Source organism: Arthrobotrys flagrans (genome assembly GCF_004000055.1).
Source record: "Arthrobotrys flagrans strain CBS H-5679 chromosome Unknown unitig_1, whole genome shotgun sequence".
NCBI lineage: Eukaryota > Fungi > Ascomycota > Orbiliomycetes > Orbiliales > Orbiliaceae > Arthrobotrys > Arthrobotrys flagrans.
This window is the reverse complement of record NW_027137556.1, coordinates 5,495,369-5,519,945: the sequence shown is the minus strand read 5'-3', so window position 1 is coordinate 5,519,945 and position 24,577 is coordinate 5,495,369. Positions and strand designations below refer to the sequence as shown.

Genomic DNA, 24,577 nt, shown 5'->3' with positions numbered 1-24,577 from the left:
CCCGATGTCATGGAAATTCCGCACCCACACGAACGCATACTGCACTGCACTGCATCTTCGCACAGGCGGGTCCGGAATGTGTTAGGGCTTGCATTCTCTGATGCACAAGGGTGAGCTTAAAATGTATGCAAAGGTTCTGATTGGTACATATTGGGATCCCCGCAGGTTTCGACACCGGCATCGCTGTCATTCGTTCGATTCCTGAGCTCTGGGAGCTGCATAAATGCCAGCCCTTTACATGTGTGCAACCTGAAAACCAGAAGCCAGAAGCCATTTGGCGTTTCCCCTTCGATTTGCAGTTTGCATTGCGCGCATAAAAAGTGTGACAAGCTGCACAGTTCAAAACAGATCTTGCAGAGAAGTCTAAAGCAACGGGTGATGGAGGACGGAGATGATATCTTGTCCTACCTCACAGTATGCATGACGGCGGAGCTAGGTAGAGCTGGTACGTCAGTACATATATTACCTCCAATACCTCCTTAGCAGCTTGCCTAACTGCTGGACCAGCGAATCAACGCCCTTGCCAGTGGGAGAACTCGGTCCCTCGGCAAAAGGCAGAATTTTCCAAGCGACTAGGTACTAAATTTGCCTTGTTTGAACGGCGCCGAGCGTGTGAGTCTCGTGTAGAAGGGCTGTACTGTGACCATGCGTCACCGCCCGTGGATGTCTGAGATGAAAAAAAAATTTTGTTCCTTTTTTATCCTGACTTTCTAGAAGTCAAAGAGCGTTAGTGTGTGTCCAGCCTAGTTATTATAATTCCTTCTCACCGCCATCTGGAAAAATACCGCATATAAAACTTTTTCCCGCACAAACCCAAGCTGTCTTTTGGCCCCATTCCAGATTCCAGTCCACGGTTCACTGCATCTGCTGTCTCAATCCAGACATACCTCTCGTCTTCCAAGTTGTAACGTTGTTGGTTGGAGTGAGCCTCTGAGAAGAAATAAAAATAATAAAAAAAGGAGCGGCTGGCTAGCGAGCTGTCTCGAACTTAAATCCGCCAGATCTTTTTTTTTTTTTTTTTTTTTTTTTCTTCCCCTCTATTACTTCATCCTTTCTTCTAGTGAATAATACTTCACTACTTCAATCGTCCGTAATTCTGCTCCAGTGGCTTTTCTTTGGATCTGTGTAGGTACCCCTCTATCAGAATCCCAAGTAACCCTTTCCTTATCGACACCCGACCCGTTGCCAGATTGAGCTTTCCAGCAGAACATTGCATTGCATGGATCACGACGAAATATACTAACGACTCCCACGGATACAATTGCAGACCCAAAGAAAGCTCTATCAAGTCTTTAAAGCATAAAACCATAAATTTGCTCTCAGTATCTGACCTGTAAAACGGTCGGCTCTGTCAGCTACAGTTCTGGCGACCTCACTCCATTTCTGATTTCCAAAGGCTGTAAAGCCGCAAAACCACACCCAACGAGTCTACAATCCATCGGACTGGGACTCGTGAACAACCGCAACAGATCGTAAAGCGTCCGCCTCATATGAGCCCGAAGGACCTACTGCGATACCTCTCCAAGCCCGCTAAGTATGCCAACTGGTTCCGTTGTCGAAGAAAGATCGAAGTACATCCATTACAGGTACTAACGATGAATACAGGCCCAGATAACACCCGTCCAAGGACATAACACATCACAGCAACCTTTCTTCTGAACATCAGCATTTTATTCTAAATTGAACGAGGACCTCCTCGTCTGCTCTTGACCGATATCGCTTTCCCACGATATCGGCTTCTTGACGGCGAGGACGGGGCAGCCTAATCGCCAACATTTCTTGCTGAACGACTTTTTCCCCACCTCCCCTTCCAGGGTAGATACCGCATTATCTATCCTAAGGGTTATCCCTTCATCTTCATCTTCATCTTTCTCCTGCTCTGGTACCCTGGAGATTCCCCGAAGAATTCTCCACACTTAACATATCGACCAATCGCTTTTTTGCTTGCTCTTTGTCTCCGTTTCAAAGACTCTCCACTTCTACGAGAATGGTTCAATTCAACCCAGCAGACTATCATAATGAGTCGACTCATCTGTCAATTAATCATGAGGCAACAATTGGTCTGGACTCCACCAATGCCTTTGAAGGTATATTACAACATCATTTTCGTGTTGACGTGTGGTAGAATACCCATCCGGAAGGAACAGCCCAGCTAACATTCGTCTTTCTGCCAGGCCCAGAAAAGCTCCTAGAGGTCTGGTTCGCAGCCTCACCAACTGATCTCCCATCCACTTGTGCTCCTGGTGGTCTCAAGGCTGTCCACGAACAGCGATGGAAGGACATGCTTGATCTTGTCAAGTGCAAAGTCCTGTCAGTCGTTACATCTGAAGACGTCGATGCCTATCTCCTCAGCGAGAGCAGCATGTTCGTTTTCCCCCACAAGCTGATCCTTAAGACTTGTGGCACCACGACCTTGTTGCAAGGGCTTCCCGACCTTCTCGAGATTGCCGCTCTTGATGCTAAGTTCGCATACACTCCTTCCGGAACAGGTAAACGAGCCGCAGCTACCACTTACAGAGTTTTCTACTCTCGTAAGGCCTTCATGTTCCCTACCAAACAACTTCATCCTCACAGGAGCTGGAACGATGAGATCGCTTGCCTAGACACTATGTTCGCCAAAGGTAGTGCTTACATGATTGGCAAGATGAATGGGGAGCACTGGTACTTGTATACCACATCTCCAAACCAAGAGTTGACTCCTCCAGCGTCACCGATCGAGGTTGAGCATGGCTCCAATGGCACCGAGACAAAGATGATGTACTTTCCAAACAGCATCAGAGGAGAAGATGAAACCTTGGAGGTTCTCATGACGGACCTCGACCCGGTCAAAGCTAAACAGTTCTACCTAGACAACGCGAGTGCGGTCGCGCAGAAACAATTCTTTGGTACGAACGGCTGCAGCCATAACGGATACGTCACCGAGAGATATGGACCACCATCCTCTCGTCTCGGAGACTCCGACAGCTCTGATTCCGAACTCGAATTGGAATGTCCGGCGGAATTGACGACGGAGGGCCATGCCCTGGGAACCGTCGTCGCCGAAGCGTGTGGATTGGTTGATGTCTATCCGAAAGCTAAATTTCCAGAAGCTCGTATCGACTCATACCTTTTCACTCCTTGCGGTTTCTCCGCCAATGCAGTCATCCCAACGGAGACAGATACCCATTACTGGACTGTCCACGTTACCCCTGAGCCACACTGTTCCTATGCCTCCTTTGAGACCAATGTCCCTGGAAACCAAACTGGTCGTGAGACCGTAGACGTTATCCAGCACGTCGTGGATATCTTCAAACCGGGCAAATTTTCCGTTACTCTCTTCGAAGCCCGTCCTTTGTTCGATCCACGATTCCAGGACGTCGCCACCCTTAAGCGTTCCAATAGGATGGATAAGATTAAGGGCTACAGACGTGTTGACCGAATCGTCCACGACCTAGAGGGCTATGACCTCGTATTTAGGTACTATGAGCGTGAGGACTGGAATGGCCCCTTAGGGAAGAACATCGGCTATCATGAGTTCTAAGTCGGAACTACTTGACATAGGAACCAGATATATGTTAGTTTTCTTATTCTTCTTCCCCCTTCGAAGATGGTATATATATCTCTCTCTCCAAATTGCTTTTATCGTGTGCTGCCGCATTGCGGATTGCATATCAACTCCCCATACTGGTTTTCTTTCCTTTTTTTTTTTTCGCTGTCGAAAGTTTTTTTTATAACGTCCCCTTGGCCACATTTTCTTCTCGCCTTTTCCCTTTCATCTCGTTCGGAGCCTGTACCACATAGCTCGTACACGAATTTGCTATATTCATGTACATACATCCGTGCGTACAATGCAGTACAGTACAGTACATGTTTATCGCGTACAACCCTTTGTTCTTAGCAGGCGAGAGAAATCCAAAACTTCCGTCGTTCCTTATATATAAACCATGATACCGAAAAACAGTGATCCCTTCCGAGTACACCATACTGCAGGTGAATTTGGTGTTAGTAGCAAATACACTTGGTCATAGAACGCTATTTATAAGCCTATATACGTAAATTTAAAATTTAAACTAAAGGTTAAAGTTAAAAGAATATGCACGAACGGTGCCATGGACGGAAGTCTGCGAGAGGCGAGCCGGCTGGCGACGCCTCCAAAATTACCTTTGATGCCTCGAAGGGAGAAAACAACCTTATATCTTAAGATAGTATGGAGGCTAGAATGCGACATCGGTAGCAAAGTCCCTGCAGTCCCCAACCGACTACTAGCGCCGCTTTTCTCCGCAATGGCGCCTTAGCGCCTTTAGTTTGACCACCGGCTAAGGCAGTTTTCGTCCGATGGCTAAAAAAATTCTTTTCGGACTGGGACCAGATGCAGGCATTCCGGATGGGCGAATGAGAAGCTGTGGTTGCTCATCATGCTGCGATTTCGCAGGCTGCAGGCGGACATCTTGAGTTAAGGTCAAGTTTATGGCAATAGTCGCTAGCTTCTTTCCTTCGACTTCCACTTCGATACTTCTTTCCACAGTTCTGTGGACTTTCCTTCCATCGCCATTTGCTTCCCGTTCTTGAGTAGCTGGATATACGAATTCGAGTGGCATGCGACCTGTGATCGATTATATTACAATTGCAATTACGATATCGATATCTTCTATTCCATTTCATCGCTGCCATCTCGGGCTTATAAATATTCGCCCCCTGCTCTAGGCTCGAATCCTCATCTTCGCCCTGTACAGTTTATTAACCGCTCCTCCCCGTCTTTAAATACCTTTTGGTGTCCCCGATTCATTCCCCAAACTTTTTCTCTTCAAAAAAAAAAAAAAAAAAAAAAAGTCTGTTCGGTCGATGGACCATACACCCCACCGACAACCACACTTCGCCGCCCGACCCACAGAATCACTCCACAACTTCAATACGCCTTATAACCGTCAATCTACAAACGTAATGACCCAAAACGACGTCATAACCTCCGCGACGGCTCCAGAGCAGCAGCAGGAAGCTTCAGCGCTCCCACTTCCGCCACCACACCTCGAGACAAACCCGCTGTTCAGGTCGATAGCTGCAAGCACATCCGTTTATCCACATTTACACTCCCGTCCAATGCAAGATGCTCCGGTGGATATTAAAAACGGTATTGTTCCGGTACAGCCTCAGGCAAGGTTCCGGCTTAATGGTCATGAACCCACGGGTGCGCTAAATTCCTATGGAGCGCACACTCCTGCTGTTTCGAGACCGGAAAGTCCTTTCCGTCTGGCGACACCGGTGGATTACGATGGATTGAGTTGGCCGAGTATGTTACTCGAGATTTATTGATTGCATCTACGTTTTAAGATCGTCCTACTGACCGGGGCATGCTAGGTACCGGAACAAGGGCGAGGTTGGACGAGTCCGAAGAAGAGAAAGCTGCTAGGGTCAAGAAGATGGCCGGAGCGTACGTCTTTGAGAACACCCATGGATGGTACTCCAGACCCCCGCTAACATTTTCCGTAGTATCCAGACACTCCTTGAGTGCATCGGCGAGGATCCATCGAGAGAAGGCCTGCTTGCGACTCCGGAGCGATATGCCAAAGCTATGCTATACTTCACCAAAGGTTATGAAGAGAATCTTCGTGATGTGGTTAATAATGCCGTTTTCACCGAAGATGCAGACGAACTAGGTACGTCAAAATCCAGAGCATGCAAACAGGGTTGTTGGCGCTTTCTAACAATTTTTGAACAGTCATTGTGAAGGATATCGAGATCTACAGCTTGTGCGAGCACCATCTCGTCCCATTTACCGGCAAGGTATGCTTCATCCGCTCACAACTAAAAAGCAAATGATAAAAGCTAACGGAGTTTATTCTTTAGATGCATATTGGCTACATCCCCAACAACCAAGTTATCGGTCTCTCCAAGCTCGCCCGTATTGCAGAAATGTACTCTCGTAGACTCCAAGTCCAAGAACGTCTCACGAAACAGGTTGCTCTTGCTATCTCAGAGATTCTAAAACCCCAGGGCGTGGCCGTCGTCATGGAGAGCACACACATGTGTATGGTTATGCGCGGTGTTCAGAAGTCTGGTGCCGTCACAACCACCAGCTGCATGCTTGGAAAGATGCGACAGGCTGCTAAGACAAGAGAGGAATTCCTAAACTTGATTAAGAGGTAGACGTCCAAATTCGTCTTCCATATCCTCCGGTCTACCCTGTGACCTCGGCAAGTATCTCTTTATTATGTTTCAGCGACGGGGCCAGACTGTTTAAAGTCCTCTGGGGGCGTACTGTTTTTGACGAAGACAACCTTTGCTTCGTTTCACTCTTGGTGCTCTTGCAAAGCCGGTTTCAACATTGGGCGGTATTTTTCGGATTCTGTTTATACTTACATCTTCATTGCATCCTTTTTGACATATCACGGAGCGGGGGGAGGGGATACAATGTTACATTGCTTCACATTCAACATTATAGAAAAAAGGAGCACGCAAGAGCCTACGACAAAAAAATTTGGGGAGGATTTACAAATATCCTATGTATGAATTTGCTTCACAGCCAATCTCCAAACCCTCTATCTTTTTGGTGTCGAACAAAAAGTTCTTGAATCATCTTTCTTGTTTTTCTTTTCTCTTGTTTTTCTTTTCTCTTGTTTTTCTTTTCTCTTGTTTTTCTTTTCTCTTGTTTTTCTTTTCTCTTGTTTTTCTTTTCTCTTGTTTTTCTTTTCTCTTCTGAATTGGCATTTCCATGTGCACGGGTCCTCTTTCAACATTGTACCGATGTATTCTATATATATATATTTAGGGGGTGGGTCGTGGGAAGGAGTTAGAACGGTTGGAAGGTGATTGAAGGATTTCTGGAAGGGAGGCGTTCATCACGCCTATACACTCTATATTATGATTATATCCGTATGGTGCTTTATATTGGCACCTTCTTCTATATATATAGATTATTTCCCGTTGAATTGTATGGTATCCTTGTGCATGCCTCGAGCGTGGTCGCCGAAAGGTAGGATATGGAAACCGTCCAAAACAAAATTATACATACCTAACAAATATATATACAGATAGTTCACTTTCATATTTAACCGTATCACAACCTAGCCTCGAAGGCAGCATGGTCGTGTAAACCCAATATACTTGTCCGGCGCGTATTCAATGCGTCGCCGGCCCAGATTTTAAAGAATACAGCCTCTATTCGAAATTCGTAGGTTCCCTCTACTGCTCAAAGGGTCCCTGATTATAATATTATAGGTTAAAAAATAGAGTCTACTTCGCAGACCGGGTTATGAACACCCCGATGTACATTTTCTATTTCAAACTCGAAATTTATGTTCTAGGTCTGTTGCATTTCACACTTTCATAGCCATTACCTCTATTACATTTACAAATATATCGAATCTTCTGATTAAAATGAGGACGTGCATCACCAAAAAAAAGAGGGGAAACCCCTTTAGTCTACCAGCCGCCTTTCCATCTCCCCTCCTTGCCCTTCAACCTCCTATCTCAAATCTCCCTCGTAGACATCTTCTCACTTTCTCTCTAAGCATCAATTACTCCATCTTTGATTCCAAACCGTCTCGACAGACCCCTGCTCTTAAGCAAAAATGCAACAAGAACAACACGATGCTAGGAACACGATGGCGAAAACGCTGACGCTCGATGAACTCGAGGAGTACAATTCATCTGGTGTCCCTGTTGTCCCAGGTTTAACTCCATGCAGCCGTCGCAATCGCGGGACCCGCAAGTACAACGATGGACTTGATGATGAGGAACTCGAAGAGAGGTTTGCTAGAGTCGAGCTCAATAGCAATGAAGACACCGTCAATAATCGAAAGGCTACACCGGTAGCCATTCTCTCAAGGCCCTCCGAGAAGCATCAACATGGCGCCAATCCAGCTACTATTCCAATTTCCTCCACCAGAGGCCAGAATCCCAAGCACCGAAACGCTAACAAAACTCGTACACCGCACTCCCAAAACCCTGAGAACGCCAACTTCAGCAATCTTTCCAAGGCTCAACAGCGGAAGCTACGGAACCGTGACAGGTTGGCCCGTGTCCAGCAGCGAATTGACACCAATCGAGCGTACAAAGAAAGGCTCTTAGAAGATGCAAAGAACGCCGGCGGTAAAGGGGGAACTCGACGGTCCGAAACCACCGCCCCTGGCATCGCTTCTTCTACGACTGCTCCCCACCATACTAATCACCCTTCGGGCGCCCGTGATTCTCAACCAGTCCCCGAGTTCACCGTTATCCAGCGACCCCCCCGTCCCGCCAAGACCCCTTCCCCGGTCCCCATCTCTGGCCCTTCCTCAGTCGATGCATGGCTGTACGAACAAAGTACTTCAGGCCCTTGGAATCCGCTCCAGGTGGCCAACGAACTTCATCCATCGGGTAATCGAGACCGACGTCGTGAACATTTTCAACGAATCCAATCGGAGACTGATAGAGACCTTGCACAGTTGGACGAATATCTCGTCGATTTGGAGACGTCGATTAAAAAGGACTAGTGGACTATCTAATCAGGTTAGTAACTTCTTCTTTAGGAAGAAAATTCGGCCACCCGAAGACTGACAATGGATCTTTTGGTTTCTAGAATACGTTTACAAATATGGAATTCGAACTATCCGAGAAAAAAAAAGGGTTTTTTTTCGATTTTATTTTATTTCATCGTTTGCCGTTCATACCAACATCACGCCAACAGCTTAATTTCTACTCTCGCAATAATCTCATCTAATTCTAATTCGTCAGCTTTGCGTTTTTGCTACAGCGATCTGGTATTTATTCCGAGGGAACCAGAACTTCACCGGCCAGCTTCGGATTACATCGCAAGAACGAGACCGGATCTATGCTCTTTATTTTTTTACTTTAATTCTTATCTAGTACCTCAGACCAGGTCGAGCTTCTTTTCCCCCTTCTTGTTTTTTAATAATAATAAAAAACCATGAATTTCGCTTGATTGCTTAGTGCTAAGTAGTGCTCGCTATTAAAATCCACAGGCGTCATAAAAGCAGGACAAGAGCATGAGTGTGAACATAAAGCCAAGTCCTATAATGAAAAACAGACAGAACGAGAAAAACACATGCATGCATGGAAAACAATTAATGCAAAAAGCCGATTCCATGTGTCCCCTCTAAAACAACAAGAAAAAATAACCGGAAACAATATCGCCCCGCGTTTGCAACCATGTAAAACGAATCCGGTATGTCTAAAAGGCTAAAGGAAAAAACCATTGTGTGACAGGCGCAGGCTATTAAAGGGATAAAGGAAAGCTAGCGGTAAAAAAGAAAAATCGCATGCAAAAGCTGAGCGAGAATGCCGAAGTAGAGGCCGGACAAGCTTACTACAACTTGGAGGCGCTCCATGGGAGGGAGAGCTTGGAAGTAAGCCAGTTCCACATCTAGAGACTATTGTCAGCGTCCATACGTAAATATGACGGAATTTAGGAGCTTGTAACTTACGCCAGGATCGGTCTCCTCGACCTCCGTGGGAACAGCAGTAGGGTCATACATCTTTCCCTTGATGTACTCGGTCAAAGTATCATCGTCCATTCCGACAATCTCAGGATTGCGAGTAAGATGCTATTTCACAAGTCAATAAGCCTTTGACCAATAGTGCCTCTATTAGATTGGGATGTACTTACGTTACGTTCGGCAGCGCGAACAACACCAAGAGCAACTCTGGCGCTGACATCCCGAATTCGATTAATCCTCGGGTAGATGAGGCCATCGTCACGTTCCTCTTGTGTCAAGGATGAAGCGAGGTATTCGGCAGAGGCGTAGATCATATCTTGGTTGATCAAACTGGCCTGGGAAACGATAGTTCCCATTCCGATACCTGGGAAAACATACATGTTGTTTCCTTGACCAGGTTCGTGGAGCTTGCCGTCCTTGGCTTCATAGGTAGGGAATGGACTGCCGGAAGCGAACAAAACCTTCTCATCCGTGTATTTCATGGCTTCCTCAAAAGTACATTCGGACTTGGAGACTGGGTTGGAAAGCGGGAAGATGATCGGGCGCTCGCTGTAGCTGGCCATCTTCCTGATGATGCTCTCGTTGAAAGCTCCGCCAATGGTAGAGAGACCCATCAAGATGGTAGGCTTGACATAGTCAAGAACATCTTCGAGAGACTTGTACTGCTGTCCGTTGTTGTCGCTGCGAGAGAAGACGAGCTTATGCTCTTGGAGCTTGTCACCACGATCGTTGGTAACGAGGCCCTTAGAGTCAACAAGGTAAAATAGCTTCCTCGCCTCGTCCTCGGAGAGATTGCCCTCCTTCTTGAACATTTCCATGATTTGGCGAGCAACACCAACACCAGCCGACCCAGCACCAAGGAAGACCAAGCGTTGATCCTTTGGAGCAATTCCAGTCTCACGGACAGCATTGATGACACCAGCGAGAATGACAGCACCGGTTCCCTGGATGTCATCGTTGAAGCATGTGTACATGTTTTGGTACTTGGCAAGGGACGGGAAGGGGTTCTTGAAGTCCTCGAACTGGATGATGATGTTAGGCCAGCGAGCCTTCAAGGCGGCCATCATCTCATCCAAGAACTTCATCATGTCCTTCTCGCCAAGACGTTTCATCCTAGTTCCGAGGTACAACTCGTCATTAAGGAGTCGCTCATTGTCGGTACCCTATCGTGAGTATTAGTACTGGAGTGTCTCTGTTAAAGCATACGCGTGACTATAGAAGGGACCTACCAAGTCAATGACGATAGGCAAGGTCTTTGTTGGATGGATACCAGCGCAAGCGGTATACAAGGCGAGCTTGCCAATGGAGATTCCTATACCTCCAACACCCAAGTCACCAAGTCCAAGGATACTAATGATGAGCGTTAGAACAGGCCTTCTATCGATATGCATAACAACAAGGACGAAGCATACCGAGATCCATCAGTAACGACGCAGATGTCGACCTCCTTCTCCGGCCAGTTCTTGATCGTCTCGGCGAGATTGCCACGCTCCTTCCATGGAAGGTAAAGACCTAGTCGAAACGATCAGCAAGGCAAGTTACCGTGAAGCCAAAAGGCATAGATGCAAGTAAGTATAAGGCAAAGTAGGCCAGGGACCCAAAGACCCAAAGACCCAAGGACCCAAGGCCAGGACCATATCCCAAGGTGTGTTGGCGAGTGGTCATTGTGTTGAGACATGTTTGACCAAGTGAGGTCGGGCCGAGCTGATCTGGGGTCTTTAGGGCCCGTGTAACGACCACCAACCTCATAGACCGGGATCGGGATGCCGAGAAATCGATTGGAGCGGGGGAGCTCACCTTCAGGTTCAGCAAAAATATGGCTCCAGTTTTCGCAAGCTTCGCCAACCTATTGGGGTATCTGTTAGCAAATCGGGTGCACATTTTTGCGATAGGCTGAATCGGAATGTATGCACTTACGACGGGTGTGTAAACAAGGGGAGTAATCTCCTGCAGAGTACCCGAGACTAAATTAGCCTTCCCGTTCAAATCTGTGGTACGGCTTCCATTTTTCCGAGTGTTCGGTAAGAAGCATATGCGGGTTCATCCCGATACCCTTGCCGAGAACTAGATTTAAAAAGAACCGACACCCTTCTGGTTCGGCTCTCGGTCTGCTCCTCACCCAATTCACTTTTGCTTTCACGGAACGGCTCGAAAAAGCGGCTTTCGATAGGGGGATTTTGGTTTTTACTATACCTTCATGTGCCCGATGAGGAGGCGGTAGAAGAGATTAAAGTTCGAATTTCGCAAGTGCGACAGATAGACATACTTGTCGAGTCCGGATTTCTTAGAGTCCAGAGCTTTCAAGCATCTCTTGATCTGGATGTCGTAGGTCTCGACGACTAAATTAAAGTGGCCTTAGATTTACCTCGGAAAACTTTTGGCAGCCTCAAATTCGACTTACCTGGGGGAACGAGGCCGCGAATATGAAGGTGCTCCCTCAATTCAGGTTCATACGAAGTATCGAAGCGGGTCGACATGCTGCAGGACCAACAAAGTCAGCTTCACCAAACTCTCATCAATCTTATTCTTTCTTTCTTGCTAGCTAGCAATAGACTTCGACACAAGTTGAAAGGGATGAAGGGAGGACTTGCGTGATGGGGTTCTTAGGAACAGTGTTCTGTGGCAAGGAAGCAGTGACCTTCTTCTGATGTTCTTGAGAAGGGTTCTATACAACATCAAGTAATTATCAGTTGACTAGATCCCAACAAATTCTAACTGTCAATTGAGAAATAGTAGATGTTATCGGGTCCTTACACGAGCAATACCGTCAATGGCGTCGGCACTACTGTACTTTTGGAGATCCTGGGTAGAAGGACTTCTGCTGAGAGCAGCTGGAATGGTAAGACCGAGAGGCATTTTCGCGAACGGTCTGGCAGACGGGTACTATTTAAAAAAAAAAAAAATTGTTGAGATGCGATTCGTCCGAAAGAACTGGTTATTCTGAGGAGCTTGTGAGTCGTACTGCAAGGAGAAATTGGAAACTAGAGAAGGCCGAAGGGTTCGATTGCGAACTGTTCCGATGGTTCAAGGTATCTGCTTACCTCTTGAGAATAGTGGGACAAAAGAACAAAAAAGCCCGCGTGGAAAGTCCTCGATCCTTGCAAGGGTGTTTCGGAAGACAAAGTGACTAAACCTATGAGATATCAAAGGGGATCAATGGTGAATGGTCAGCGATTGCTTTTTCTTGTTGCTTTGGAATGTGATATTTGTCTGTGTCTGTCTGGGGGTCAAGCTAGATCTCCGACGCTGGCTGGATGGATTCCGAAATTTTGAAAGGGTTATTAGGCAGGGTGGGTAGGCCACGAACCTTGCTTGCGCACTATGGAGCTGGTGCTCGTGCTTTGAATGAGATATTAACGGTTGGCGTCTTGGTTTTCAAGGACATCACGCTAACAGCAGACGTACCGAAGCTACTAGCTATGGGGCGGTACAAAAAGGTACGAACGGGTTTAAAACCAAAAAGGTCCGGAGGTCAAAGAGTGCTTTAAAGACCCGTGGATGCAGATGATCTATGAGGGTTGATGAAAGAAGGGGAGAAGAGAGAGGGAGAGAACAGAAAAGAAATAAGAAGAGTTAGCAACCCCACTCGACTCTTCGACAGTCTTACGAGAGAAACGTCGACTGTTCTTCTCAAAGCTCAGCTTACTCGCCGTCGTCAAACAGGGCTCCGAACTCAAACCTATTTCCTTTTTCTGTTCATCCATCATCATTGTTTTCAGCTACTGCCACAGACAGCCCAAACGACAGCTGCAAACCGCCCCAAAGTTTGGTTAGGCCAATGGCCTGCTCCGGGCGCTTTACAGCCGATGCCTGCAAGGGATTAGCATAGACGAGCCTAAACTGGTTTGTGAAAACCAGACGCAGTTGGCCTTTTGCTTGTCTTGGTCCGTCTGACCGTCACACTTCGTCTCGAATTTTATGTAACAGAATACTATAGGTTCTCAAGCTTGCAGCTCAACGTTGAGATCGAGGCCGAAAGTTGTCACGAAGTTGCCTGGAATTCCAGTTTTAGCCTCGCCGTCCTGCCGATGCTTTTTTTTTTTCTTTCCCTTTCCTCTTTTTTGCCCACCGCCGTACTCCGTAAGTATATTACATACTGTAAAGGTTGGAAGCTCGTGTCGAGGGCCTGACGATCGGACCTTCATACTTCATTACGTATCCACTCTTTTCTCTCACTAATCAAATGCATGCAAGCAAATTATTAACGGTAGTATGTGGGTAAAGTAACTATTTAACTCGGTCTTCGTTTCAATCGCGCAGAAGCAACTTGAAACTTTAGCTTCGCCGAATCCATGTCTTAACATCTTCGATTGTCTTTTCGATACCACGAAAACGTGGCTGATCCTTTCCTTTACTTCTGGCTATTCTAGAAACCGCGGGAATTTCTCCATGCGATAATATAACCAAACTTGTTAATTACTTCGAGATATTAATCTTGGGGGGCGGAAAAATTTTCATCCCATTTCAACTCCACAATAACGTGTATCCTTTAATTGCGATTGCGAGATATCCCTCCGGCGTCCTGGACTTCGAGGCTATACCGGCGTTCACAAACAAAAGCCCACTGGACAGAAATCTGCCCGCCGATATACAATTGCATGCATCGAATATGTCCGAGTCTTCGGTTAACCGGGTAACTGCACTTACTACAACGGGAGGACTGATTGATCAATCCTGATAACCGGACATCTCTTGGTCCTGCCCATTTCACATGTGCAAGATGCATCCGTTTGTCCTACGTTCCAGAGATGTCGTTCGATCGCCCTACGTTGCTAAAGTAATAGCTACAGACTTTCCCTTTTCCACAAGGAAACCTACGTGCTTACCCGCCTACAAACTTTTGGCCTCCCGATAATCGGACTGGTTGAATGACTCAACCGATTTTTACCTTGGTTATGTTCACCACTTTCGAGCGAGGGTTGCACATGAAGAATCAACCGTTGGGTTTTGATACAAGTCCATGTCGACCAGGTCTCGACAAATTCACGAGATTCTGTGCACACACTGGCTAGCCATCGGAAGAACTCGGGACAATAACCACCACATTTGTGGCGATGGGAACCTGGCTAAGTCCGTTTCTTACAGGATAATAAAAAGCAATGCTTGCTTTTTTTTGTTTATTTTATTTTATTTTATTTTAATTTAGTTAATTTAAATATTTTTTTTTTTGTTGTCCCTTTCTTTACAAACAAGCGCATCGTATTCCCACAGTCGCTATCAAATTTGGTAGTATTTTGATTTCTTTTCTGCTGGTAAGTTATGCCGGTGAACACTTTTGGATGTTTCGGAAAAATCGCGCAAAGCATTAGGTCGGCCTTCTTGGGGACATTTTAATGGCTTGGTTCCCGCAAACTAATACCAGGGTGGGGGCTAGCCTCGAATGAAGAAAGATGTCTGCCGACATTATCACGCATGCACAGGTAGGAAAATCTTACAGTGTTGCATCGAGAGCCTAATGGCCGTGGGATATTCTTTCTCTCTTGCTTTCGTTCGATAACCCCCCCGAATTCTACAATAGAGCTTCCAAATGCGAAATATTAACCGAGTTTAAGGGACCAATGCTGTGAAAGATATCATGCCTTGGGAGCCACAGTTTGACCGTGGCTCGTATTCAAAGCTATTGTCTCGTAAACCAGAAGGGTAAATCTGTGAAGCGAAGAAATGTTGTATATACAAAGAATAGATGGTAAGTAAACTTAAGCTAGAAGACGCTGTAGCCACAATATACGCCTGCTTGGAAATTCCATACTCGAAAAAAGTAAAGACCCCGCTTGGTACTTTATTAAACTGACAATAAAAAGTTAAAATAAAAGCCTGCTTGATCTCCAAGGATGTGTCTAACCGAGGTAGACACATATATTATGAAATGTAATGGAGAAATATAGTATGTAAAGACTAGGAAAAGGAGAGCCGCAGGGAATCTAATCCTACCCGATATATTTTGGTCAAGAGAATGAGAAGAAATGATTCAAAAGGCATTGGATGATGTTCAAGCTTTTATCCAAAATAGAAACTTATAAGGAAATTCGTTCAAACCGTACACCGCTCGAGGATATTAAAATAGGTAAGGAAATGGTGGTAGAAAGAGAATGGATGACATCAGAAAAAGACGTCCTAAAGGAACTGCACAGACAATTAGCTACTTATCTTTCGGAATAGTCAAGTGTAGGCTTGGAAGATACTAACCTCGTTGCTCCAGCCTTCTTGCTGCGCCAGCTGGTCTATAATCCTCTTTTTAATATCAGAGAGTTTGTTTCCAACGCTCTGTGACCACTCCTCTTGAACGATCTTAACTTTCTCCTCCCAGTTCTTCGTTTGCTTGACCTCCTCTTCTTTCTTCTGTCTTTCAACCTGCCAAACAGCTCGCTGCTCTTCCTCCCCAGCCAGGACTCTTTCACTATCTCCCAACGCCCACTTGGTGTTAGTCCAGAGAAGTGTGATGTCCACCGAAAAGTTCAATAGCCGCATTTGAGCTTGTGCGTGCTGATAAATAGAATTTTCCACGTAGTCTAGCTTCCTTTTCAGATACAGCAATGGGAACTGTGCGTAGTTCGCATTTGAGTAGAACTCTTCGTCAGGAATAATTGGTCTGAAATTTGAAAGGTCCGTGGGAATCTTTTCGAGAAGCTCTGTGAGAGTAGGCGCAACATCCCAGAAATTCGAAACTTCGCTTTCTACCCCGACAATAACATCCCGCTCGACTTTATCGAGGAAAGATTTGGCCCTCTCCACCGCATCCTTATCAGCTGTAACCTGGGTCTGTTTGGCTGCATCCGAGAAAAATTCCTCTGCTTCTTTGATACCCTCAGTGTCCCCTTCGTTGAAGAATGGTGCGATTGTAACCTCCTTGTACCGGCTATCTCTATCGGCGATCAATGTATTGATTTCTCCATAGAGAAGTTCCCGAGTCTCAAAAATACTTCTCATGATGTTCAGCTTCTCTAGGAGCTCGGGGCCTTCCCTAATACTGATATTCGCTTTGGCGGAGGAGGAGATATCGGTTTGGATTGTTTCCATCAGGGAGGTGGCTTTATCGATCCTGTCCATTAACTCCGTGTGACTTGGTGTCACAACTTCCTTCTGAAATCTGTCGAATTCCTTCTGTAACTCATCGGCCTTGATATCTCCCTCCCTCCGTTCGAACTCTGCAGTGAGCCTATCCATCTCCTCATACGTGACCCTGCCTTCATTGAAAAGCCTTTGGATGTAGTCTTGATGTGCCACCTTCCTAGCTCTGGCCTCTGCCGCATATTCGTCTTGAACTCGGGGAACGGATGTTGTGAAGTCGAATTTGAGCTTATGTATGACTCTTAAGTCCTTCAAGTCGGTGATAGCTTTCCTCGTCTTCTGTAAACTTGGATGCGAGTTTTCACTAGCTGGGAATTGCCGGGGATATGGTGGGACGATGGACAACAGGGGTTGAATATCAAGAAGAAACGGTTCTACAGTCGGCGAAATCCTGTCTGACTTCTCGAGTGTATCTACTGCAGCGTTTTCAAACCAACTCGCGCGCTTTGGCTCTCTCGGAGTAGTAGGATTCGATCTTGAGCGTCGAGTCTCTAGGTATTCGCCAGCACGGGCCTTTTGTTCCTTGATGGTCTGCCTCCGCTTCAACGAACCACCGCCACTGCTGGAGCCCGAGCCTGATGCGAACTGGTTCATTACTCTCTTCTCATACTCCCGCCGTTCGAACTCAGCGACTTGTTGTTCCGGTGTCATATATTGCGGATCGTCGGTTGGGAAGAGAGATAGGCCTGGCCCAAGAACACCTAATGCATTGTTGTAAACTTCGCCTCTTATTCGAGCTTCTTCTAACACGTAATCCACAAAAACATTCAGCCTCTTCTCATCTGTTGCTGCCGATGCTTCCGTGAGAATCATATCGGTATGGCGCTCTATCGCTTCGTGATAGAATGGCGGAAGGTCTAGATCTTCGGGCTCGTCATCCGGGAAAATTCTCGCTGTCGACGACGACCCCGCTTTCGATTCCGGTATTGGTCCCGAGTGCATCGGTGGAGTAATGGCCTGTATCTTCTGGCCATTTGTTTGTCCATTCATACTCGCCATCTTTTCTTCTGCCTTCTGCGATTCCGGCGAAAATGGTGGAGTCTGAGCGGCGTGAAACCGTGATTCGGTAGCTGGTGCGCTCGAGGGCATAGATTTGTTGAATACGGCCTCCTTCTGCTCCGCCCAATTCGTCGTCGATATCCTCTTGGAAACCAAGTCGTCGTTTGGCCCGTCCTCTTCAGCAATAGATGCAAATGGTGGAATTTGCTGGGAACTGATTCTTGGGCGGCCCGGTGTCACAGGAGTCCTTGGGGTCGTCGGAGCTGCCGCCGCCACAAATCCAGGACTCGGTTCCACACCGCTATTTTTCTGTGATTCTCCGTCTGCTGTACTTTCATATTCACTTTCGTCATCGGGTATCACGAATCGTACATCCTTAGGAGTTGTAGTCCTGAGTCCGCCTGATGCTAGATCGCCAGAAGATTTTTGAGATCTCATAATAGATTGTGGTTGAATGCTCGCAGAACCTGGGAACCCAGAACTATGTGGAGTAGTACCGGAGTTTGGTGGAGAGTTCCTACGAAAGGGTAATGTTCCAGCGCTGTATGGAGCAGAAGGAGGAGGACTTGTCATTCCGCGTTCGCTGACGGTATCAGATGTGCCATCACCCCTTGTTACGCCTTTGCCTTTCTCCCGTTTTTTCCCAAGAGGCGCCGGCTGAAGGATAATTGACTTTGGAGGTGGGCGGCTGGGAGGAGGGGGTAGAGGGAGTCCAGCCGGCAGCTGTCCCTGCCCCGTAGTTGGAGTTTGAGTAGGAGGGGGGGCGGCGCTGCTGGAATTGGTTGGTTGGGCCTTGGTTGGTTGGGGCTTGGGGGCACTTGTAGGTATGCTGTCCATTGTCTGCCGCCTTGTAGCCGTGGTTGAAGGAGGTGGGCCGCTCGGGGGCGGCGGAATCGATGGTGGGGGAGGAGGGATCGGCATTGTAGACCGTCTGGTTGGGGCGGGGTTTTCATTCGTATTAGTCGTAGCAGGAGGCGGGGCCCGCCGTAATGGCAACGAATCACGCTCTCGTGCAGACCCTGTGGGAAGGTATGGTTGGGATGGCGGGGACGTCGGTTCTAGATCATCTGGAGACCTTGCTGGAGCGGAGTTCGGGACAGCTACCGGACGTTGAGAAGGGGGAGCTGGTGCGAACCCTTGCTGAGATTGTACAGTTGAATGCCTTTGGGGGGCATATTGCACATTTTGCGAAGTTTGCGCCGGTATCTGTTGAGTTGGAGCTTGCACTACCGGGTGATTATAAGCCGCTGGTTGACTAGTGCCTCTCCTTTGGTCTTGAACGGGATATGCAGCAGCGGGCGCTTGCGCTTGGGGCGGCGGTGCCTGCTGTTGCTGTTGCGCGGGCGGAGGCTGAGATGGAGGTCCCATTTGTCTGGGATTCGACGTATTCAGTGGCGATTGAGAATGCGGTTGATATGAATTGCTAGGTGTAATTGGTGTGTACATGTTATTTTGAACATTCACTACGCAAGCTCCCGTTAATATCAAGTCTTAGCTGTAGAGAATCGGCATAGGAGACAAGTTACCTGGGACCTGCAAATTAGGCGGCTGCATCTGTCTATTGAAAGGGCGCTGTGGGGGTGAATAGGGAGGGGGTGCTATTGTCCCTCAAAGTTAGCTTTTAGCCTCCATTATAATAAAGCGCAGTCTCCTTGAATATGAAACGATGAACGGGCAGGATATTCGATATCACAACTTTAAAATAAGTAGATATCAAGATAGCTGCCGCGGTATCATTTTCAAGACCACTTTATGGTTTAAATCAGACTGACCTTCTTGTTGATTATCCTGCTCCAGTGCTGCGCTTCTATTCACACCACCAATTACACCTTGAAGGTTCGCATACGGAACATATCCTCCAGCTCCAACGACCGGTTGTGGAGTCATTCGTCCGGGTGGCCCAACAGGATGTGCGGGTATATAAACATTAGGGTTGTACCCAGAGTGGGCTTGTTGAGAATTGACTGGGGGAGAAGGGGGAGCTTGAGCTGGATGATATGCTGCCGGATTGTAACCCGCAGGATTGTACTGCATAGCTTGCCGTTGACCGGCCTGAGGGCGCGGTACATAGCTATTCGGCGGTGGGTAATATTGTGGTGTGGACATATCTGCGACTGATATATGACACCTTGGGGACGACGTAAGCTCGATTGCTTCGTTGTATCTCAATACATCAGTCTGGGGATAGTACTGTCAAGCTGAAATGCGATCCGAATATCCTTCTTCTACACCTCTAGCAACACAAGATATCGAAAAGCATGCCAAGACAAAAAGTATATCGAATTCGGCGGGCGTTTGGTGATGTTTTCGCGGTGTCGCTTGAGTGTCGAAGCGGTTGTGATTATGTCGCCGCTCCGTAACTAATCGAGAAACCGAGGCTCTCTAGGCAATTCAAAGGGTCTTCCACGAAAGCAATGGCTGAGGTATCAGTTCCACGACTGCTGTCGACTGGAACCTGCTACGGCCGAGGACGTCGAGATTTCCCGGCGACTAGAACTCGACGTACGCCTACTATTCAAGAGGCAAAGTTCAAGTTCCTATCAAGTGGCTTATCCGGATTCCAGCGAAGAGAACCTATCGAGAAACCAACATTTGAAGGAGTAAGCAAACATGCAACGCCAAAAGAGGGGAGCATAAAGGAAAAAAGGATACTAGTCAGAGCGGGAAACACACCTCCAAGTGAAATCTCGATCACTGGTCCCAAGCAAGAAAACCTGACCCACGCACGCAACGGAATGCAGGTGCTGACGAAGAGAGGGAAGGGGATCGCTTTGCTTGGGAAAGCAGTGAAGAAGTGAGATATTGTCAACGACAAGAGTCCCAAGAAGATGGGAAGACATGCTGGAGAAAAGAAAGAGGGACGTTTGGGTTGACCAGCTAGAGGCGTTGGCACCACCAATGGTTGACGAGCCCGCAGCCAATCGTTGACTCCACCCAAAGGCTCCCGGTCTCTGGGGACCTCTGGCTTGGTGTTCGAGGTTGTGATTGGTCAGATGAGGAAGTACCTGTTAACAGTCCCTCTCCCGCCCATCTGTGTTCCATTCGTTTTGCATGACCGCTTCTGGGAATACCAGGGGTCCGGTTGTCTCCACCCACATGCCATGAGGATCCATATCTGTCGTGCCGTCGAACAATGGTGTTTTTTGCAGGCCATGATACGTTTTTCGGTGAGCATGTTAGTGGCCCGTGGCGTAAATCGAATCGGTATTCTAATACCGTGGAGCATGATACTTGTGCACTCGTGCCGCGCCGTTCTATTGGCCCGAAGACCTGAGAACTTTGCTTCACGGCATATATCGACATTAAGCTTCCTGTCGCTATCACAAAGAGGAAGTCATTCCATGCAGGTCCTATGCACGTTAGCGCCCAGCATGGATTCCCCAACTATCGTGGGAGGTTCTGAGCGGCGTGCTCGCCGGTGGCCGTGTGTACTGGCTCGCCTGTACCTTCACACATGCGGAATACCGCATGGGTTCTTGCAAGGAATGGGCGACATGGTTATTTTTAGGTGCGCCACACCTGTAACCGTGATGAGCAGCTATTCCGTGCGAGTTCAGTGTTTTAGACGCATGTTGTTTCCTGCAAGAAACAATGGCTGTGTACCAAACCTATCGTCTTCCGCGATCGCGGATATTCTCTCGAGCTTGCGGCTCTCTTCATACGCTTCGCTGTGCATTACATATTTTAATCCCATATACAATCTCCTGGAATCGAATCGACGAGAATATACGTACCAACTCGAGCGTCCGCCCGTGAGCTTCTATAAATAGGGTAGAACATGCAGGATGACTTTTTCGGTAAGATCTGGGCGGTTAGGCAGGTCCAGCTGCTCCTCGCGTTCGATTGGCTGGCTAGAAAACGTGGTAGAGTGCGACTTACAGGGGACGGCGCCTAAAAGACCCTCTGAAGCTTGCAAAACCAGCACACATTTTGACAGGACGGAAATCGTATGAGCCGGTCTCATGTCGGAAACAGGACTGTCGGAATACCCTTCATGCTTCGTGGACGGCTTGAAATTTGGGGCCCAAGTGGAATGACATGTCGACAACGACGACACCAACCGTTGCAGAATTCCCAATGCCTTGGGTCGCTTGTGCGGAATGTTGTGGAAATCGAAATTTAAATCCCATATGATGCACATGGCGGTTCGGACCGCCGCCAAAAGCTTGATACAGAGTCAAGAAGGTGGCTTCTGAAGCTCTCTGCAGCTTGCCAACTTGTAACCGTCACAACTGTATAATGTATATAAAATGTACAACTGAATTACTTGAAATATAGACATTTACCAAGTCACTGGAAAGCCGGACTCGGAAGAAGCGCTCAAAAAAAAAGAATACACCCATCCACTGTATCGAAAATGCGGCTGTAAACCGCATCTAGAAAAAAAAAAAAAAAAAAGATATTTTGTTTTTTTGTACAAAGCCGAAAATGAGAAGCCATTAAGCAAACGAAGCCACCGCTTTGGACTCGCTTCCGGGCGCTAATTTGGCTGCGGAACATCTCGCCATTGTCGGGGAGCTATCGATAAATGTTAGCGCAATCACAGACAGGTAAGTGCGGGATATGAAAATACAGACCTTCTCGAGATGACATCCGTGAAGTAGAAATCTTGGATAACCCTCCTGAGAGGCTCGCCAAGGGCCTTGGATCCCTTGTTTGCTTCTACAAGAGAAGTCTTAACACCCAATCCTGCAATCTCCTTGCTGGGACCCTCCAGGACGTCATAAACGACGAGAGTCGGGCTGATTTCTGACATCCTCTCCCTCAATGATGGTAGATCCTCGTATTCTAGTGGCTTCCGCAGGAACTCGCTAACGGCTCGAATGATCTTCCAGTCCTCTCTAGCTGCACCGGGTAATGAAGTAGCCGCCCTTGTAATCTGAGTCCGCCCTTCCGTGTTGACATAGGTGGCGTTCTTCTCTGTGTAGGCTGCTCCGGGTAGCACAACGTCGGCGTATTGGGCTCCAGTGTCTCCGTGGTGTCCCTGGTAAACTACGAAGGCACCTGGAGGGATATCCTGCGACGTAACTTCATCCGCACCGAGAAGATAGATGAACTTTGGAATCGATTTGGACTGTGAGGACGAGTGCGGTACGAATCCAATATCGTAAGCAGCGCCACGTCCCGCTGCTCGCTGAAGAATATTGTATCCATTCCATTCTGGCGTTAAGAAAGTAGCTGCATTCTTGTCTACGAAAGCACCAACTGTTTCATAGATGGACTTGGCATCGAGGTGCTCTGTAATAGCGCTACCAACGATGATCATTGGACGCTTGGCAGCAGCAAGTTTCTTTCCAAAAGGCCCGGTGAGGGCCTTCTTGAGCTGGGCGGCAGTTTGTCCGAGGTGTTCATACTCGAATGTGCTCTCAAAGTTTTCACCGACTAGCCCGATTTCAAGATCGGAATAGAGCCACCTCTTGCGGATTCGGGCGTTTAGGACAGCTGCCTCGAGTCTAGGATTGGTTCCAACCAAAAGAATGGCATCCGCCTCGTCGATCCCTTGGATCGTGGAGTTGAAAAGATAGTTCGACCGAATATCGACACCGTGAGCAGGAGGGAGGTGGCCTTGAGGTTGGTCAACCGAGAGTTGTTCGGATCCGAGGGAGTTAAACAAGTCCTTGAGCGCAACCATAGACTCGGCATCCGTCAAATGCCCGGCAATAGCCTTCATCTCCTCCCCGTTAGGTTGAATCTTTTCGTAGGCGGAAGCAATTTCCGCGAGAGCTTGCTCCCATGTTGCCGGGTAGAACTTGTTCTCTCTCTTGATCAACGGCGTAGTGAGTCTCTGGGTCTTCAAACCATCGCAGGCGAACCTAGTTTTGTCGTCAATCCATTCGATGTTGATATCCTCATTCAGCCGGGGTAAAACTCTCATAACTTCTAGCCCTCTCGTGTCGACACGAATTGCCGAACCCATCGCGTTATGGACGTCGATGGTTTCGGTATTCTTTAGCTCCCAGGGGCGGGCCCTGAAAGCATAGGGCTTAGAAGTAAGAGCGCCGACTGGGCAAAGATCGATGACATTGCCGGAAAGTTCGGAATTCAGGTTCCTTTCGAGATATGTACCGATTTGGAGATCATTGCCACGGCCAGTCGAACCAAACTCTGGTGCGCCAGCAACATCGTTTGCAAATCTAACACATCTCGTACAATGGATACAACGATTCATAGAAGTCTGTATGGTTAGATAGTATATCTTATGAATAACTCCTTTGATATCCTTACCTTGACGAGAGGTCCGATGTTTTTATCTTCAACACCACGCTTACCCCCGACTTCATGGAATCGTCCTCGGTCAGCTCCATATCTCATGGACTGGTCTTGAAGATCACATTCTCCACCCTGATCGCAAATCGCTAAATTATCTATTAGTATGCTTGATTTATATGTAAATTGTGCAGGACATACGGCAATCGAGTGGGTGGTTCTATGATAGAGTCAGCATAAAAGTACTCCAACAAAATCCCAAGTTATACATACCGCCAGTAAGAATTCCATGATACCCTCCCGAGCCTTGTGGACGAGCGGAGTATTCGTTTTGACGACCATGCCCGGCTACTATATATCAGCACGCCATTCATGATATCGCTAGAGTGGCCTTGTAAAACGTACAGTCACAGGCCATGCACAGCTTGCAACCGGCTTCGGCGACCTCTCAACCTCCACGAGGCACATTCTGCAATTACCAGCTATCGACAATCTCTCATGGTAGCAGTATCTAAAGAGCCCCACGTATCAGTCATTGCTAACCACACCGATTCGATAGCCTAGCCCTCCGAATTGACCATACCTCGGTACCGTAACGCCGACCTTCTCGCAGGCTTGAATAAGCGCAGACCCGGCGGGGACGCTAACTTTGATCCCATCTATATACCGCAGATATATCAGCCAGATGGCCACACCAAGACCCCCGGTGCAAAACAATTGATTCTCTCACCGATAGTAATTTCAACATCTTGGGTCGCGCTTCGACGTGGCGTGGCGGAGAATGCTCTGACGTTATTGAAGTGGGACCTGGCCGTCCGCCGAAGGGTTTGTCGAAGCATGGTTGTGACGCCTCCGGCAGCCAGCAATGGTATATCAGTTCTACCGATAGT

The 24,577-nt window shown here is 47.6% G+C and overlaps 7 protein-coding genes across 7 annotated transcripts; 4 read left to right on the top strand and 3 right to left on the bottom strand.

The window, feature by feature from the left end:
* Positions 1–378: 378 nt before the first annotated feature.
* DFL_009622 (uncharacterized protein) lies at positions 379–1,615 on the top strand (the record flags this gene model as incomplete). The annotated part of the gene is made up of 5 exons (XM_067639539.1): positions 379–445; positions 1,062–1,125; positions 1,268–1,333; positions 1,406–1,534; positions 1,606–1,615. The coding sequence occupies 5 exons, from the start codon at positions 379–381 to the stop codon at positions 1,613–1,615; spliced, it is 336 nt and encodes a 111-aa protein (XP_067487317.1).
* Positions 1,616–1,987: 372 nt separating this feature from the next.
* Positions 1,988–3,520, top strand: DFL_009621 (uncharacterized protein; the record flags this gene model as incomplete). Its single annotated transcript, XM_067639538.1, has 2 exons — positions 1,988–2,087; positions 2,175–3,520. 2 exons carry the CDS (start codon positions 1,988–1,990, stop codon positions 3,518–3,520), a joined length of 1,446 nt encoding a protein of 481 aa, XP_067487316.1.
* A 1,301-nt stretch (positions 3,521–4,821) lies between these two features.
* Positions 4,822–6,123, top strand: DFL_009620 (uncharacterized protein; the record flags this gene model as incomplete). Its single annotated transcript, XM_067639537.1, has 5 exons — positions 4,822–5,266; positions 5,335–5,407; positions 5,467–5,633; positions 5,696–5,760; positions 5,824–6,123. 5 exons carry the CDS (start codon positions 4,822–4,824, stop codon positions 6,121–6,123), a joined length of 1,050 nt encoding a protein of 349 aa, XP_067487315.1.
* A 1,424-nt stretch (positions 6,124–7,547) lies between these two features.
* On the top strand, positions 7,548–8,450 carry DFL_009619 (uncharacterized protein; the record flags this gene model as incomplete). The annotated part of the gene is made up of 1 exon (XM_067639533.1): positions 7,548–8,450. One exon carries the CDS (start codon positions 7,548–7,550, stop codon positions 8,448–8,450), a length of 903 nt encoding a protein of 300 aa, XP_067487314.1.
* An 833-nt stretch (positions 8,451–9,283) lies between these two features.
* DFL_009618 (uncharacterized protein) lies at positions 9,284–13,123 on the bottom strand (the record flags this gene model as incomplete). The annotated part of the gene is made up of 15 exons (XM_067639532.1): positions 9,284–9,340; positions 9,402–9,521; positions 9,584–10,576; positions 10,643–10,763; positions 10,826–10,925; positions 11,211–11,259; positions 11,331–11,360; positions 11,607–11,752; positions 11,815–11,891; positions 12,005–12,078; positions 12,168–12,244; positions 12,455–12,546; positions 12,721–12,752; positions 12,819–12,826; positions 13,021–13,123. The coding sequence occupies 15 exons, from the start codon at positions 13,121–13,123 to the stop codon at positions 9,284–9,286; spliced, it is 2,079 nt and encodes a 692-aa protein (XP_067487313.1).
* A 2,404-nt stretch (positions 13,124–15,527) lies between these two features.
* On the bottom strand, positions 15,528–19,586 carry DFL_009617 (uncharacterized protein; the record flags this gene model as incomplete). Its single annotated transcript, XM_067639531.1, has 4 exons — positions 15,528–15,536; positions 15,600–18,943; positions 19,007–19,078; positions 19,253–19,586. 4 exons carry the CDS (start codon positions 19,584–19,586, stop codon positions 15,528–15,530), a joined length of 3,759 nt encoding a protein of 1,252 aa, XP_067487312.1.
* A 2,333-nt stretch (positions 19,587–21,919) lies between these two features.
* On the bottom strand, positions 21,920–24,526 carry DFL_009616 (uncharacterized protein; the record flags this gene model as incomplete). Its single annotated transcript, XM_067639530.1, has 8 exons — positions 21,920–21,998; positions 22,058–23,655; positions 23,706–23,836; positions 23,889–23,907; positions 23,961–24,035; positions 24,093–24,198; positions 24,271–24,346; positions 24,418–24,526. 8 exons carry the CDS (start codon positions 24,524–24,526, stop codon positions 21,920–21,922), a joined length of 2,193 nt encoding a protein of 730 aa, XP_067487311.1.
* Positions 24,527–24,577: the final 51 nt, after the last annotated feature.